A 17,629-nucleotide genomic window follows, 5' to 3' on the forward strand; every position below is an offset into this window, starting at 1 on the left:
AGACAAGGATGTACATTAACCCCTCTGTTATTCATTATCTATATGGATCACATTATAAATAAAAGTGGTATTAAACATGATATCAAAATTTGGAGATGTTAATGTCAGCTCTCTGCTTTATGTGGATGATGTTATACTTCTAAATAAATCTGCTACAAGTCTGCAAGATTCTCTGACTAAATTGAATAACTGTTGTAATAGATATGGTATGAAGGTCAGCAATAAAAAGACAAAGACAATGAAAATAGGCAGATTCATTGAAATTGTCAACTGTGTTGTGAATGGAGAACCTGTGGAACAAGTAAAACATTTCAGCTACTTAGGTACGATTTTTAGTGAAGATGGTAAATTGAATATAGAAATAGACAACAGAATCAGCAAAGCTGGTATAGTGGAAAGTCAATTGAATAAATTCATATGGAATAAGAGAGAAATTAGTCGGAACATTAAATTAGCTGTATACAAGACAGTGTTCAAACCAGTTTTAACTTACGAACTGAGAGCTGGGCCAGAAGTAAAACACTTGACCAAAGACTAGCGACCGCAGATATGAGAGTCCTGAGAAAAATTATAGGCATGAACAGATGGCATCAATGGCAATATCATATTAAAAACGCGAATATAAGGTAAGAACTTGACATTGTCAGCATCCCGGAATGCGTTAGCAGAGCTAATCTCAGGTGGTATGGTCACTTAAACAGAATGGGTGAAGAAAGAATAGCAAAACAAGTGTTCTCTGCCAGGTTGGCATCAAAACTACCCAGAGGAAGACCAAGATATAGGTGGATTGATACACGATAGAAATATAAGATCTGATAATGTTAGAGTCTGGACAAGTAACAGACTGATTTGGAGGAAAATTGTAGATAGGAAGTTAGTAATGATGTAATATTTTTTCATGGAGTACTATCATATCCTGTACACCCCTTTAGGGTACATGGTAGGAATTTGATGATGATGACGATGAAACTTTCTGACATGTTATTCTTTTCAATATGAAATTCAATTTCATCCTGCTCAAGACTAAATAGTGATCACTTCCAATTTCAAATCCTCTGTACACTCTGGTGTCCTGCACCAGGGAGAAAACATCACTATCAACAATAACATAATCAATGAGACTTTTCTTATTCCTTGCATCTTCTCTCCATGTGAATTTGTGCACATTTTTATGTTGGAACATGGTGTTAGTAATAACCAGTCCATGTCCTGAGCAGAAATCCAACAGGTATTTGCCATTATTATTAGCTTGGTCTTTTATTCAAATTTTCCCAAAATATTTTTGTATGTCTCACAATCATTTCCTACTCTGCTATTTAGATAGATCCCCAACGAGGACCAACTCTTCCTTTTTCATTGTATCAGTTGCTTTTTCTAAAGCCTCAAAAAATTCCTCCACTTCTACTTTAGTAGAAGCTTTTGTGGGACCATAGGCACAAATAAGTCTCATTGTCCATTCTCATATTTGCCCACATCACTGTACTTGAGACTGCCTGCCATTCAAGAAGATTAGCCTCGTATTTTGTGTTGAATACTATGGCTACTCCTTCTTTTCCTTGATTGTCATTGCCTGAATATAACATTTTGTATTTATTGTTCAAAAAGATTCTCAAAATGGCTGAAGACATGGACCTCAATGTGGAACGCTAGTTATTAGTAGGAAGGAAAGTACATGATGCTTTTGCTTGCTACGAACAAATTTATGATGAAAAGAAGAAGAGGAATAAGCAAAACACATTGGACATTTTCATCATAAAAACACCAGAAGAACGACAGCCTGATCGTTCCCACAGGGAAGGTAATGAAGATGTGATTGTGGAGGAAGATTTGGATGCTTATTCTCCTGTTTTATAATGGCAGTAACACACAGTACAGTTTTATAATAAGGTTTAAAAATTAAATGACAGTATACTTATTACTATTAATTCCCTAACCCCTATAACTCTGTTGATTTAATGTATCGACTTACGTCTTGCCGGATGGAACGGAACCCGGACGTAAGTCAAGGGACGAACTGCATGCTATAATTTTCTGATGAAAAACAAAATTACACAACCACTTGCAATATAACCTCGAACCCATCAGAACTCAGGGAATGATGGTATAATTAGCTGTAGTATATCCTTCACCAAAGAAACCAATGATTTTAGATACCGAACCGATTGTTATTTTTCCTCTTATTTAATAATAATGGTTTAATAAAATTTTTCAGCAATAATATATGTGTATATGATGCAAATAAAGGATTCATTTATGTCACTTACACAAATGAAAAATTTAGAACAATTTTTGGAAATTAAGTTATTCTGAATAACTTGGCTCAAAGCAGTGGCTTTCAAAAACTATCAAGCATTCTCCACCAGGGGAAAGTGAGACCCTTTCTGGGGATGATGAGACACAAAGCAATGATCAATGCTATTTATTTTTTTTTTTTTTACTGTCATTAATATAGCTTAGAAATTTAAAAGTTCTAATTTTTAAAATAAATATCTGTTTGCTATTTTACTTTTAGTTTGGTTTGAAGTATAAATGTGTACTATCAGAAAGCTGCAAGAACATCTAAGTTTTACAAGTACTGTATAAATACAGGCTAAAAAAACTAGGTCATTATTGTTTTTATGAAAAGTATGTGGGAGGGGGAGTGAGAATTTCTTTTACAAAAGAGGGCAGTATCACTTAGTTTGAAATCCACTAGAATAAGGGAACACGTCAACCAGTTTAGTCATCAATCTACACCATTAAATGTTTTTCAATTTCAGCAATAAGCCTGTCGCATTTGTGGTAACTGTAGTATTAACTAGTGTAGCACTTTTCACCTTATATTTGTTTTTAACAGCTGCAACAACACTAGGAGGAGGTAAGTTTAGCTTTAGGCTTATCACAGTGTTCCATACACCATCACTAAATCTGATAATTTTAATCTTGGTATCTAATATAATAGGTTTATGCATCTTCTTCTTTTCTGTGGAGAAAACACCCTTACTTTGGTTTTTATCTACCATTATTAACACCAGTAAAATAAAGCATCAGTTATAAATGGTTTATAATTCACAGCAAAACACAGGGAAATGCAACAAGCAAAGATGTCACAAACAGTTCATGAAAACTACGCATCAGTTGATTCACAGGAGTGTCATGCTACTAAAATCATTGTATGAACGAATGAAGTGCCATATAAATAGGCACTGGTCATAATTGCAAAGTGTCATATGAGCAGATCATTGCAAAGCATAGTAAGTCAGGATATTACTCTATTCAAATAATAACCGAAAGTAAATATATTGCTTTAAAAATAAATAAATAAAAAGACAAAATAAATTTTTAAAAAAAATTAAACTACATGTATCACAATTGGTGAAAAATTGAAACCATAAGCCTGTTGTAGCATACTGTAACCACTTTTGTATTACACATGCTCTTTCAGTAATTATGTAACTAAATAATTTTCATTGTTATTTTGATATAACAAGTTGTAAAAAAAAACCTGAATAAGCTTCCTGTTACAAGCTGTCTTTCAGATCACAATGGACTTCACCACTAGGCAAAAAACAATAAGGAATCTACAGAAACCAAATATATAAAATTTGATGGGGAACAAAAAATTTCAGGTATTTAGGCAGAAGTGTTAGGTGAAATGACAAACATAATTTGGAAATGGATAAGATAATAAGCAAAGATTATATGGTTGGGAGCCAGTTGAATAAATTTATATGAATTATGAGAGAAATTAGCCACATGACTGAATAGTAGTATAAAATAATGTTCAAACTAATTTGAACTTATGGATGTGAAAGCTGAGTTAAAAATAAAACAGCTTTGGTCATCATCATCAAATTCCTGCCATGTACCCTCAAGGGGTGTACAGGATATGAAAGTACTACATGAAAAAATTACACCATTACTAACTTCCTATCTACAATTTTCCTCCAAATCAGTCTGTTACTTATCAGGACTCCAACATTATCAGGTCTTATATTTCTATCGTCTAAGGCACTTTGTACCGTATCAATCCACCTATATCTCGGTCTTCCCCTGGGTCGTTTTCCTGCCAACCTGTCAGAGAACACTTGTTTTGCTAATCTCTCCTCTCCCATTCTATTTAAGTGACCATACCACCTGAGATTAGCTCTGCTAACGCATTCCTGGATGCTGACAATGTCAAGTTCTTTCCTAATATCCTCGTTTTTAATATGATATTGCCATTGATGCCATCTGTTCACGCCTCTAATCTTTCTCAGGACTCTCATATCTGCGGTCTCTAGTCTGTGGTCAAGTGTTTTACTTCTGACCCAGCTCTCAGATCCATAAGTTAAAACTGGTTTGAACACTGTCTTGTATACAGCTAATTTAGTGTTCCGACTAATTTCTCTCTTATTCCATATGAATTTATTCAATTGACTTCCCGCCATACCAGCTTTGCTGATTCTGTTGTCTATTTCTATATTTAATTTACCCTCTTCAGTAAAAATTGTGCCTAAGTAGCTGAAATGTTTTACTTGTTCCACAGGTTCTCCATTCACAACACAGTTGACATTTTCAATGATTCTGCCTATTTTCATTGTCTTTGTCTTTTTATTGCTGACCTTCATACCTATTACAACAGCTATTTAATTTAGTCAGAGAATCTTGCAGACTTGTAGTGGATTTATTTAGAAGTATAACATCATCCGCATAAAGCAAAGAGCTGACATTAACATCTCCAATTTTGATATCAGGTTTAATACCACTTTCCTTCATAATGTGATCCATATAGATAATGAATAACAGTGGGGATAATGTACATCCTTGTCTCACACCAGATTTAACATTAAAATATCTTCCTGTACTTCAATTCCTACTGCTGACTTACAACTCAAATAAAGACTAAGTATTGCTTGATATAATGCCCCATTAACACCATATAACTGTAGCGTATTGAATAGCTTCTCTCTTGGCACCTTGTCATATGCCTTTTCCAAATCGACAAAACTTAAATACAGATCTCTGTTATATTCCCATGCTTTCTCTACTATTTGTCGTAAAGTGAAGATCTGATCCTGACAGCCTCTATTTGGTCTGAATCCAGCTTGTTCTTCACCCAGCTTTCCTTCCACAATTCTTCTCAACCGTTTCTCAAGTATACTTGCATAGATCTTGCCAGGAACACTCAGTAGGGAAATACCTCTGTAATTCTCACATGCAATTTTATTTCCCTTTTTATATATGGGTACTATGAGAGCTCTACTCCAATCATCGGGAATTCGTCCCTCTGTCCAGTCTTTCTGAACTATGCAGTGCAGCCACTGTAAGACTCTTATACCACCATACTTCAGCATTTCTGGTCGAATATCATCTACTCCTGCTGCCTTTCCACATTTCAAGCATTTGATGGCTTTTTCTACTTCAAGTATGGATATGTATTCCTGACTGCATGCCTGGTCAGTGTTTTTTTACCACTGTACTGTCATCACTGCTTGTTTCGTTTAGCAGTTTTTCAAAGTAATTACTCCACACTTCAAGGATATCTTTTTTTTTCTCCTGTTTTCATGTCACCTTTATCATCTCTAACTCCTTTTACAGCACTCTTTCCTCCATTCCTAAGCTTCTTCAACAACCTCCAGAATATTTTGCCACCTTCTTGATATTTATTTTCTATATTCTTGCCAAAGTCCTCCCATGACTTTTGTTTAGCTAGTTTTATTTTTAACTCGAAAGTCTAGAAACCACAGATTTGAGAATCGTGAGAAAAATTAAGGAAAGGAGGAAGCTGGTTGGATGAGACTGAGTGGTCAGTCATCTGCTCTCCAACCAACATGCAATGGGTTCGAATCAAATCATGGGCATGGATATTTGTTATTGTTTTTGGGCAGGATATGAATTTCACTGCTCAGTGAGAGACCACTTCCCACCTTTTTATATATCCACACACAAAAGGCCATAACACCTATAGCACTCTTTGCTTGAATAGCTGAGGGTTGTAATCTTTGGGGAAGGAAGAGTGGTAGAAACTGTTCCAAAGGACAGAAATAGATGGAATATAAGAGAAGTCAGTGAAGTTGGTTTGGTGAGTTTTAAGATGGACTGTAAAAGGGTGTTGGTTAGCAGTGGCTCTTGTTTTAATGATTTTGGAGGATTAATAGTGGTCAATTCAGCAGAACACTGTCTATGAAAGTATCTGTAGAAGAGGCACAAGGCAAAAACTGAACTTCTAGCAGAGAGAGATTGATTTAAGTGGATCTATGAGAAAGGGATGATTAATTAGCTGGATTGCCCTCTTCTGGATAGAACTGAGCAAACTTAAAGAGGATTTTGGTGTACCACCCCAAATATGGGAGCAATATTCCATGGCTGGGTTGATTTGGGCTTTGTATAGTTAGCAGCTGTGAAGTAGTGTCTTAAGCAAAAAAGTACACCAAGTTAAAAGGGGGTTGATTAGCAGTGACTCTTGTTTTAATGATTTGGAGTAGAGTGGAAGAATAATAGTGGCCAATTCAGCAGAATACTGTCCATGAAAGTACCTGTAATAGAGACACAAGGCAGAAGCTTAACATCTGTGTGTGTGTGAGAGAGAGAGAGAGAGAGGGAGGGGGGGGGAGTTCATTAATTGGCTGGATTGTCCTCTTTTTGAACAGAAACAAGCAATCTTAAGAAGGATTTTGGTGCTCCACCCCAAATATGGGAGCAATATCCCATGGCTGGTTGGATTTGGCTATTTATAGAGTTAGAAGCTGTGAAGGAGAAGTAGTGTCTTGTATGAAAAAGTACACCAATTTTTTGATGGCTGCAAAAGATATAGTTGAAATGTGGTTGTGCCAGAAAAGACAGGAGGTGCAGATCAATCCAAGCAGAGAATCTTTCATGCAAGAGATCAAAAAGGACTGAGTTTTGGTACCATTGAAGTTTACAAGGTTGTCCTTGCTGCACTGAGATATAGCTAGGAGATCCGAGTTCAGGTCATTGGTCATGATAGATCCGAAGATTCTAATACTTGAGCACTACAGGATTTATCAAATGAAAAGGAGGAATGGAGTGTACTGTCATCAGCAAAGCTATGGATAGGATTGGATGTCTGAGTGAGCAGGTCATTTATATACAATAGGAATAGAGTGGTGAAAGAACAGAACCCTGAAGCACTCCAGCATTGATGGGGAAACTAAAGGAGAGCAAACTGTCCACCATTACACATAGTGAGCAATTAGTGAGAAAGTTGGCAATCCAGTTACATAGTGAGTAAGGCAGACCATAAGATGACAGATTGCCAAATAGACCCCCTGTGCCAAACCCAATCAAATACCTTTGAAATGTCAAGGGCAACTATGAGTTTCTGCAAACTTCTCCATGTCTCGAGTCCAAAGGTGGGTGGTGAAAACAAGACAGCTGTAAACTGCAAGTGGTAGAATCCCTACTGTTGGTCGCTGTATGACTAGGTGATTCAAGATTTGGGTGTTGATGACCTTCTCCATAATTTTAGAGAGAAAAAAGTGAGCGCAATTAGACAAAAGTTAGTTGATTTTTATCACCTTTCTTTGGGATGAGCTGGATGTGGACCTGCTTCCCCTTTTGTAGAGTAGATACCAGTTGAATAGGATAGATTGAAGAAGCTATACAAGACAGTTCTAGGGAACAATTTTTTAACACAATAGGTGGGATACCATCAGGACCGGATGCCCTGTGTTCAGGTTATTCAGGTTTCTTTGTATTTCTTTTTGTTGGAAGACTAAGAGAGCCATTCTTGGTAGTGTAGAGGGAACTTTGCCAAGGCCATCAAATGCAGGAATTTGAAGAGAAGAGTGATGCCAGTAAGATGGCCTTGTTTTTATGTGAGGTGACTACAGTACCATCTGGATGTGAGTGGTGGAAATCTGGGTGGGTAGGAAGGCAAGTTTGCTGCATTTGGCCCTTTCAAAGTCTAACTTGGACTTGGCAATGATCTTTTACAATGGTTGCAAGCTGCAGTAGGTATAGTGGGCAGCTGGAGTTTCAGTCTTGAACCATTCATGGTAAGCAGTTTTTCTTTTTCAGCATTAGCACACTTTTCTTTTTGAGAACCAGGCTTGGATGGCAGCTGAGAATTTGGAGTGAAATAAGGGATTATTTGGAGAGAAGTCCTCCGTGACTTCTATCCTAATAAGAGATAGAAGTCATGGAGTTCCTCAGAGTTGGCACCATTGTAGTGCTAAAGAACATGAGACCGTGATCTGGTGGATGAAGGTTGTTCTGTTGCAAAAGAGACTTATATGAGGCTGTGGTCCGATTTACCAAGAGAAGAACTGACAAAAATAGTATGCCTGGAAGGGGAGTTTGTTAGGAAGAGGTCAAGTGTGTTGACAAATTGGAAGGGGTTGTAGGGTATTCTGGTAGGAAGGTTTTGATGATCTGAGATAGGTCATTGCTGATGGCAAATACCTCAGCATCAACTCCCCACTTGATCGGTGAAACTGCAGAAAGTGAGCCAACGTGAGTTATGATCATCGAAGTCCACAAAAAGGATGACCTCACTATTGGAGTATTTCGACTGCAGAAAGTAGAGCTTTAGCGAGAGAGAGATAGTTGAAGAAATCAGCATATGGCTCATGGAGTTCGTAGAGTAATAGAGAGTATATGAAAAGGACAGGATGGTTTGGTAGAAAATTTTGAGCCAAAGCAGATCAAACACTGGGATTCAAGGATGTGCAATATCTAGCATGATATGTCGGTTGTGATGAATGCACAAGTGCTGCCCTTGTGGTGGAAAGAGCTGTGTAATGTGTAGTTTGGGCAGTTGGGGTGGACTTGAGGTTGCCACTTAATGGAATCCTGATGTGGCCTGGAAAAAAAAAGTCGGTTTGGTCTCTAGAGCAGAGTTTTTGGACCAGGTAAAAAATGAATAAAAGAATAGAAAAAATTATTTTAAAAATTAATATAAAAAAAAAAATCCTTACTCCCACGCATGAAAGATTTACAACCCTTCATAGATGGGAGTCCATAAAAAAAAAGTAGAACATATTAAAAATGAAGATATTAAAGAAACTTGACATTGCTAGATTTTTAAGAATGTTAATCTATACTGATATGGTTACTTAAAATAGAATTAAAGAGGAAAGGTTAGCAAAACAGACGTTTGTTGCTAGGATGGCAGGAAAAAGATCCAGAAAAGACCAAGATCTAGGTTGACTTATACAATTAGTAGTGCTTTAGAAGAAATGAAATGTAAGATCTAATTATTGGAGACCCTGACAAATAAATTAATCTGGAAGAAACTTGTCATTACATTACTAGTATGAAGTACACGAATTACATTCGATGCTAAGGGTCTTAACACACCTACTGTTTTCATGCACTTGTGGAGTAAAAATCTTTATGCATATTGACCAATAAATCTACAGCAGAATATCATAATATCAGATTATGATATTATAATTATGATATCATAATATAATATCAGAATCATAATATACAGCAGAGGACAGCATGAATTCTCAACTTAAGGAGAAAAAAAATGATATTAACCTTTTAGCTTGCCTTGGCCATGTGCCATCTTCATTTTTCTGCTCAATAATGATGACCTAGAAGTATAAGATTTTTATTATAATATGCCTCCAATACAGACATGGAGCCATTTAAAGTAATACATACCTACACGGACACTTGAAATAAATGTTTGACAAAAATTAATAAACCAAAATCATTAACTGGTATATATTTTTAATTATTCATTTTATTAGTTTTATATCACTAAAATTTATCAGAAAATAATCAGCTTGATGCCTAATTAGCAGCTGTCTTGGAAACATTAGGCAAAATTCTGGATGTCTGGAGTAGGGCTCCCACTGTACCCCCCCCTCTACTAAAAGAGAGAAATAAAACTGAAAGTTTTATTTCTCTTTTAATAGAAGGGTACAGTGGGAGCCCTACAGTTGCATGAGGAATTTCCATATTGAGTATTCCAAGGAAGGTGCAAGAATGCAAGCATTCTTGAAAAGAGGCTAGGAAAAATTTTGGGGTTTTCAGAATAGGAAGATTACAAAGATTTCTAAGTTTTGATATCTGGAAAAGGTATGCGAGTATGTCATTGCCATCTGGAAGAGATAACTGGAGTACCGAAATCAAGAACTGCACACAGCAAGATAAACTGTGAGAATAGACAAGGCATGGAAAACAGAGAATGTCCCAAAAATGGAAGCAAGAAGTTAAGGATGCCCTAAATCAGTGGTTCTTCATTGTAGCCAGATGAGGAGTGTGCATTCGGTGATCAAATGTTAAAAAAAAAAATTAACAAGAGCTGGTCATGATGATTCTAAACAGGATTACATCAAAGGACTTCAAGGAGACAACAGGTCATTGTCTCTGTTGATATTGACAATGAGGGGAAAATTCAAATATGTACATATTTTGCTATTATAATTAATTTCAACAAATGATTTGTTGCCCACTGAAATGTTAGTTTGTCTTTTTACATCTTTTTAAGTATTAACATGAAACTTTGCATAATTAGGAAAGCCACTTGATTGGGCAAAAATATTCTAGCCTCAATGTGTCCCAATTAACCGGAATCTAATGTATTTGGTTTGATTGTTACCTCCCTATCATTAGCACTTTGAAAGTCATTCCTTCTTTTACTTGCTGCATAGCAAAAGAACTTTTTTTTTTTTTTTGGCCTCATCACTAGCTTTATCTCATTCTCATGGGCATGTTGATCACTTTTTCCTTTGTATTCCCTCTGCAACTCCTGCTTAATGATACTAATCATCCATCTAACTCCTACCTGATTTATCCTTTTGACTCTGGGTATGAGAATGTATAAACAAACACCTCTTGACCTCCCATGAACTACCAAAATCCAAGTTCTTATGCCATGGCACTGCTGAAAGCTGATTCCTCAGCTGGTCATAATCACTTGTTAACAAGTGTTTAGAGTTAAGTTCTCTGATGCTGTAATCAGATTTAGCACTCTTGAATGTCTTGTCCCTTCCATTACATGCTGCTTCAGGTAATTATCCCTCAGTAGCTGCATAAATTACATTTCCTTCCTGCCTGTGACCATTCCTCCTCCTCCCAATCTATGTCTCTATAATTGAAATCCTCCATAATAATTACTCGACCTGTATTCATCATGCTAATTTGCAAATGCACATAAGCTATATTCTCCCTTATACCCCCCCCCCCCCGATTATAGTAGCAACCAATTACATATTTCGTCCTACTGGTCTTTATGCTCATGTCAGATAGCCTGAAAGGAAATGAGCCCTCTGAAACTCTGTCCCCAGATATACTTCTATTCTTGTTGGTTTCAATTCCTCTCCTATCATTAGCAACCCCTCCTCCATCCTATTCTCTCTGAAGACACCATATCCCTTGTATTCTATTCCTATGACCATATCATCTTCAATAAAACAAGTCTCATTAATGCCTATATAACTTTTGGCCAAGCAGAGCTAACCAATGACAAAAACTCTTCACCCTTATTTCAAATACCTCTAGCATTAGTATTCATAAACTATAACACCCTCTTCCTCCCACAACCTCCTCCCTTACACTTTGAATTGCTTAACTCAATAAAGTTAAGAACCTGGGGTGTTACATTTAGCATTATGTTATCACTCCCCCATTTAACTAACCTCTAAGGCAGCGTTTCCTAAACTTTTCCTACAACGGAACACTTCACAAATCCTAAAATTTTCACGGAACACCTTGGTTATTTTGTAATGTATTAATTAATAATTAATTTAATTTAGCAGATTTTATTATTAATTAATATTTGATCATTAATTAATAATTAAACATAAACATCATTGAATTAATTTGTGCTGATTTTCATTGCCATATCCCATTCTGATCACCAAAAATTTATAATATTATAAGTACTTATGAGTGAATGCAGACTTTTTCTCTTGTGTGCTGGTAGTTTTCCCCTCCTTTTGTACATCCTGGAGATCGCTTTGTAGGCTGGTGGACTCACTATCTGTTGCATCACAAACACCTTCAATAAGAGATTTCTTAATACCAAAATTAAACAAAGTCCCTTGTCTCTTATTCATATTAAAATTTAAATCTGCAGGCCTATTACTTTTAAAAAATCACGGCACTATGGTTTTGAAACTTTCACCTTACAATACACAACTTGCGAAGAAAGTATTCAGTACTACTAGATTTGAGAACCAGACACAGACTACCTTGATCTTCAATTTTAGTGGAAAAATTTTCTTTATACTTCCTTGCTGATTGGTCACTAATTTGCGACACGTTATTTCTTTCAGTTTTGAGAACAGAGGATACGCCACCTATTGCTGTAATCGGCTTGCAGTGAATTTTTATGATCGGTCATAAACAGCGGTATTCCCTTTCCAGAATGTTGAAAGATTTCGATGTGTGAAAATTAACGATAATTCATGAATATTCCCATGTTTAAAAATATGCCGCTTGGTCACTGACATTTGCTATACAGATGTCATTTCCTTCAGTTTTGAGAGCAGAGGATACGCCGCCAATTGTTATGACCGGTCCTGAACAGCGGTATTCCCTTTCCCAAATTGAAAGGTTTCGATGTGTAAAAATTAACAATAATTCATGAATACTTCCATGTTTAACTTGCTACATAGACGTTATTAGGCGTTCTGGGTCTGAGCTTTTCAACATATTCATGAATATTATTCTCCTCAGAATATTTCCATTAAAAAATATTTATTCATGAAAAATGCTTAGAAAACTAAAATGACAAATTCCAGGAGAACTTCTCGCAGAACACAGTTTGGGGAAAACCCTGCTCTAAGGCATGGACTTATACTCACCTGCATTCCTCCTCCTATACATTCTAAATCCCTGACTCTGCACTTCCAAACTCTCACTGAACACACTCTCAAAACTCCTGATACCAAATCAATTCAAATGCAAGCCATCCATCTTATACAAATTCACTAACTCCACACCATTTCCCCCAGCACAATCTGCACACTGACTACTCATTCGCAATCATAGCTCTCCTTCTCAGCTTGCCTCTATCATACCATGGAAACAGACTCAACTTTTATTTTCTTATTCTTCTTTGTTGCATGTACTAGCAGCTCCGTCTTCTCACATACCACACTTGTCACTTGCTAAATCATTTGTACAGCCAAAATAAACATCCTTCATCTTCACTCTGCATCATTACAGCATCATTCTCATCTTTAATCTTAGCACCAGGAAAACAAAATTCTGTTGCACTCTCCTCAAGCACCTCCCTCTTATGAATGAACCGACATACAAAATCCAATTCTTATTCTCGCACTTTCATATTCTGCTTTCTCACTCCTTTCTTTCGCTTCTGTGTCATACCATCCACCAGATGTTTTTCCAACTACTAAATCTCCTGTTTTGTTCTGTACAGAACTGCACATCAAAAGAGTTAATGGAAATAGATGGCAATGCAAAAGAGTGCATTGATGTGCACTCTTTTCCATTACCATCTGGTTGTTTTCTTCATTTTTCACTGTCATTCGTACAGTCACTCATACCACTTGTGACACTAACCATGCCACTCGCATTATGTTTCAACTCATCGCTATCAATCTTCTTACTCTCTTCACACTTTTCACATTCACTCACAAAACACATTCACCAGTTTCATTTTCCTGCCATAAATCACTTGTTCTGTAAAGGGCATACATTCTGCACATGCTGCAGTGAACATAATTACACACACACACACATTAAAATCGCCTGCCATGTGTTTTGTGCACTAGTGCCATGATGCATAATACAGCATGCAATAAAACAAAAATTAAACCTTTGAAAATTACAAAATTAAGCACGCTATACTTACAGTTAATCAAACACACACACACACACTCATTTTATATATATATATATATATATATATATATATATATATATATATATATAATAATGCAAAAAAGAATGAGTTAGTTATTGCTAAATACTTTAAAAAATATATATATATATAATAATAATGCAAAAAAGAATGAGTTAATTATTGCTAAATACTTAAAAAAAGAAATTATTTTCGGCACAAACTAATAACCAGGTTTTCTAAGAGTGCTTTCATTTGCAAACCAAAGGGACATATGGCAGCCTGATGAGTGTTGTACAGATTCTCCCATCATGGGCAAAAAATAATGGACCAAGAAGGAAGCTAGGCAAGGATTTTATTTTGGTAGCATATAACACAGACAGCTGCGGATGTCCAAGTAACAAGGGCAGTTATTTATTCGATGTAAAGAACAGTTGCAATTCTTATGAATTAATGGCAGATAGGATCCAACCATCACAATGTACTCTTTCTGGCAGAAGCATACACTTGGGACCCATAATCAAGTTTTGAACTAATCAATGCACAATCAAATGTAGCAAAGAAACACATCAGTCCACATCCCAAGAGGTAGGATATAGCGTGTGAATGATGTTAATCACTTTATGGCACTTATCTCACAACTGGGAAACGGAAAGAAGTTTCTTATCAAATATGAGCCCCAAGAACTTGGCTTCTGATGGAAATGGAATGAAAGTTTGTCCTAGCTTGAGATGTAGACATCTGCAGCAAAAATGCATGCTGTTTTCTGAGGTAAATATGTATACACATTTGCAAGCACCTATTACAAAGATGGCTAATGGCTTGTTACAGCTATCGTTTTATGATCCTGATATTACATGAATGATAGAAGATGGCAAAGTCATCCATATAGAGGGCATTACTTGCAGTTGGGAGGAGGTGTTCGGTTATCAAGTTAATACCCCAACCGGCCATGATGTCTATAGACGTTCAGCAAAATCTGGATATGATTCTGTAACACCTATTGAATAACATGGATAAGAAGTGCAATTTGGTCTCACTATTTCATTCACCACGGCCAGTAGAGGTTAATATTGATTGGAAAAGAAGTGTGACACTTGGGGTTGGGAAACAGTGGTTCCCACTCACTTGAAAGATTCGGTTAGATAAAAAGAGCGAGGTTCCATCTGAGACCAAAGTTGTGTAAAGTTTTCAATATTCAAATCTCCAAGCAATGTCACATGATCCTTCCATATCAAAGAAAACTGATATTAAGTGCTTGTGCTTTAGGAAAGTATCTCTAATGGATTCTTCCAATTGCACTAGATGATCAGCTGTTGAATGACAGCAAAAGCCAGATTGTGTTCTGAAAAAAGGACTTTTTTCCTCTCCAGAGACCATTAAAGATGAAAGTTGATCATATTTTAGAATGTTATGCAAGCATCTGATCAACTGGGGATTTTGGATACTTTCCTCTATCTTCCCAGAAACTATACAAGATGAGACTTAACCATTTTTTCAAGAATCTTATGCAAGCAGCTGGTCACAGCAATTGGTCAACAGTACTGAGAATTTTGGATCCTTCTTTGGCTTAGGAAAGGCAATAATAATCAGCTTTTGTAAATTGGGAAACATGTTATCACAGAAAATGCTGTTCGGTACAGCAGTTGATCCATGGCAGGTGGCGACAGATGTCTGATCATCTCATAATGAATGTTATCTGGTCCAACAGCAGAGTGACATTTAAGCAAAGCAGCTTCATTTCTTGCTTTGTGAACCACCTGGTTGTAATCATCCATACCAAACAAAGAGAATAGAGTAGGTTATTTTTTTTTTTGTTTATATTTTTGAGAAAGGAATTTCAAAGAATGAGAAGAAAGTGTTGGCTTTTTGGCAAAAATCTCCACAAGAGTAACAGCAATTGCTTTTCGGTTGGCAATTATACATCCATTATGTTCAAGGATTGAAAGTGGGTGGGTGGGTGGGTGGTATACATGCTTTTAATTTTATAGATTTTATCCCAGACTTCTTTGCTGATGCTTGCTCTTGTTATAGAAGATATGTACTGGATCCAGGATTCCTTTTGGTTCTGACAACAGATGTGTTTTGCTCAGGCATGGCTGAAAGCAACGAAGTTTGTTACTGTGAGGTATCTGCAGAAGATACTCCAAGCTTTGTTTCTTTACTTCCTTAGCTAATGTGCAATCAGCATTCCATCACAGTTTAGGCAAAGGTAGAAACTAACTAGATGTTTTAAGAATTACAGTTGTGATAGCTAGTGTAATACACTGTCATGTGATTTACTGCATCAGTAATAAGAAATGAGCCGACTATTAGATAATCAAATTTTGCTAAACAAAGTAACAAGCCAATCAGATTGTTCAATTTTCCTTGTGATACCTATGATACAGTACATGATTGCCCATGCAGGGGAAAAAAAAAAAAAAAAAGATTTCATGAGGAAATAATCATCCCCAAATAAGTTTTCCACTTAAACAGTGGGAAAAGGGAGGGGTGAGCAGATAGTGAAGTCAATGAAGAATGTTCAGGCAGGCATATGAAAGAAGGTGTTGCTTTTTATGCTCAAGAGGGAGATTATTATTCTTGAGCATGTGCCCTACAACCCTTCCTCTGATGTTAATTTGGGCACCACCCCCACAGTGCTGAGCTCATTTAAATTCCCTATTAAAAGTAAAAGTGCTGGCAACTACAATAAAAACAATGTCATCAAGAACAATTTGAGAGATCTCTGCACCAGGGATCACAGCATTATAAAAACTGAAAGTGATATGACAACTGCCTCTACATTTGTATTAAGTGGGATTTATTGGAAGGATACCCACAAGGATGGTGATTCCTCCATACACAGTTCCACCCATCATCTTGGCCTTACAAATGATAGCTACATTTCATAATGCTGGATCATCATTGGGCTTCAGGTTTTCCTTCAGGCAAAGGCACACTGGTTTATGCTTCTGCAAGAGAGCCCTGAGGCTGTTGATATTTTGATGAAATCCATGACAATTCCATTACACTACTTATTAATTTTTCAAATTTTTTGTATACTCTTGTATTCTGAAGCAGCATGAAGATATCACTGTTAACAATAACAGTCAACGAGGCTTTTCTTATGTACATCTTTTTGTTGAAACAAGATGTTAGTAATGATTAGTCCATAACCTGAGCAGAAATCCAGTTGATACTCACCATTATTATTAGCCTTGCCCTTTTTCCCAAAACATATCTGCTTGCTTGGTGGAATTCACTTACTTTGATATTTAGACCTCCAACAAGGACCAATTCTTTCATTTTCTTTATGTCAGTTGCTTGCTCAAATGTCTTGAAAAGTTCCTCCACTTCTTCCTTAGGAGAGCGTTTTGTGGGACCATAGGCACAAATATGTTTCAATGTCCATTTCCCCGTTTTTAAGTTTGCCCACATAACTCTACTTGAAACTGCCTTCCAATCAAGATTATCTTCGTGTTTGGTGTTAAATACTATCGCTGCTCTTTCCTTGTCATTATTTCCCGAATTCTATACTTATTAATAATATCTCACCTGTTTTTGTCTCTTTGTTTGAGTGATGCCAATTATGTCCATGTGGTACGTTTCCAGTTCTACAAGTTTGATTTCCTTTCCATTAATACTCCTTATACTGATGGTTCCTATCTTCATTTCTTGTGATGTTGAATTTGTTGTTGTATATGTTGAGCTTGAGTCTATTCCAGTAGCTGAATTTTCACTGCTTGTCTTATTTGTAATGCTGTTTCGCGTAATGGTTCCCTTACGCAAAACAGCAGGGGGGGGGGGGACCTTGTTTAACTGGCAATGCCCTAGCCAGCATGAAATCACATCATGTACCATCACATGTATTTCTGGTTTAAGCCATAAAGTTTGGTTGTC

General features: G+C 36.5%; 1 protein-coding gene across 2 annotated transcripts in view; it reads right to left on the bottom strand.

The window, feature by feature from the left end:
* Positions 1-17,629, bottom strand: part of LOC150108440 (ubiquitin carboxyl-terminal hydrolase 15-like) — a 337,668-nt gene that overhangs the window by 258,847 nt on the left and 61,192 nt on the right. For both annotated transcript variants that reach the window (XM_090390782.1, XM_090390781.1), the window contains exon 6: positions 9,469-9,524. In XM_090390782.1, the coding sequence (XP_090246908.1) occupies positions 9,469-9,524 (56 nt within the window). The remainder of the gene's footprint in view (positions 1-9,468; positions 9,525-17,629) is intronic.

Source organism: Typopeltis vanoorti, chromosome 3 (assembly GCF_054136105.1).
Source record: "Typopeltis vanoorti isolate ZY-2024b chromosome 3, IOZ_Tvanoo_1.0, whole genome shotgun sequence".
In the NCBI taxonomy this organism is placed as follows: Eukaryota; Metazoa; Arthropoda; class Arachnida; order Uropygi; family Thelyphonidae; genus Typopeltis; species Typopeltis vanoorti.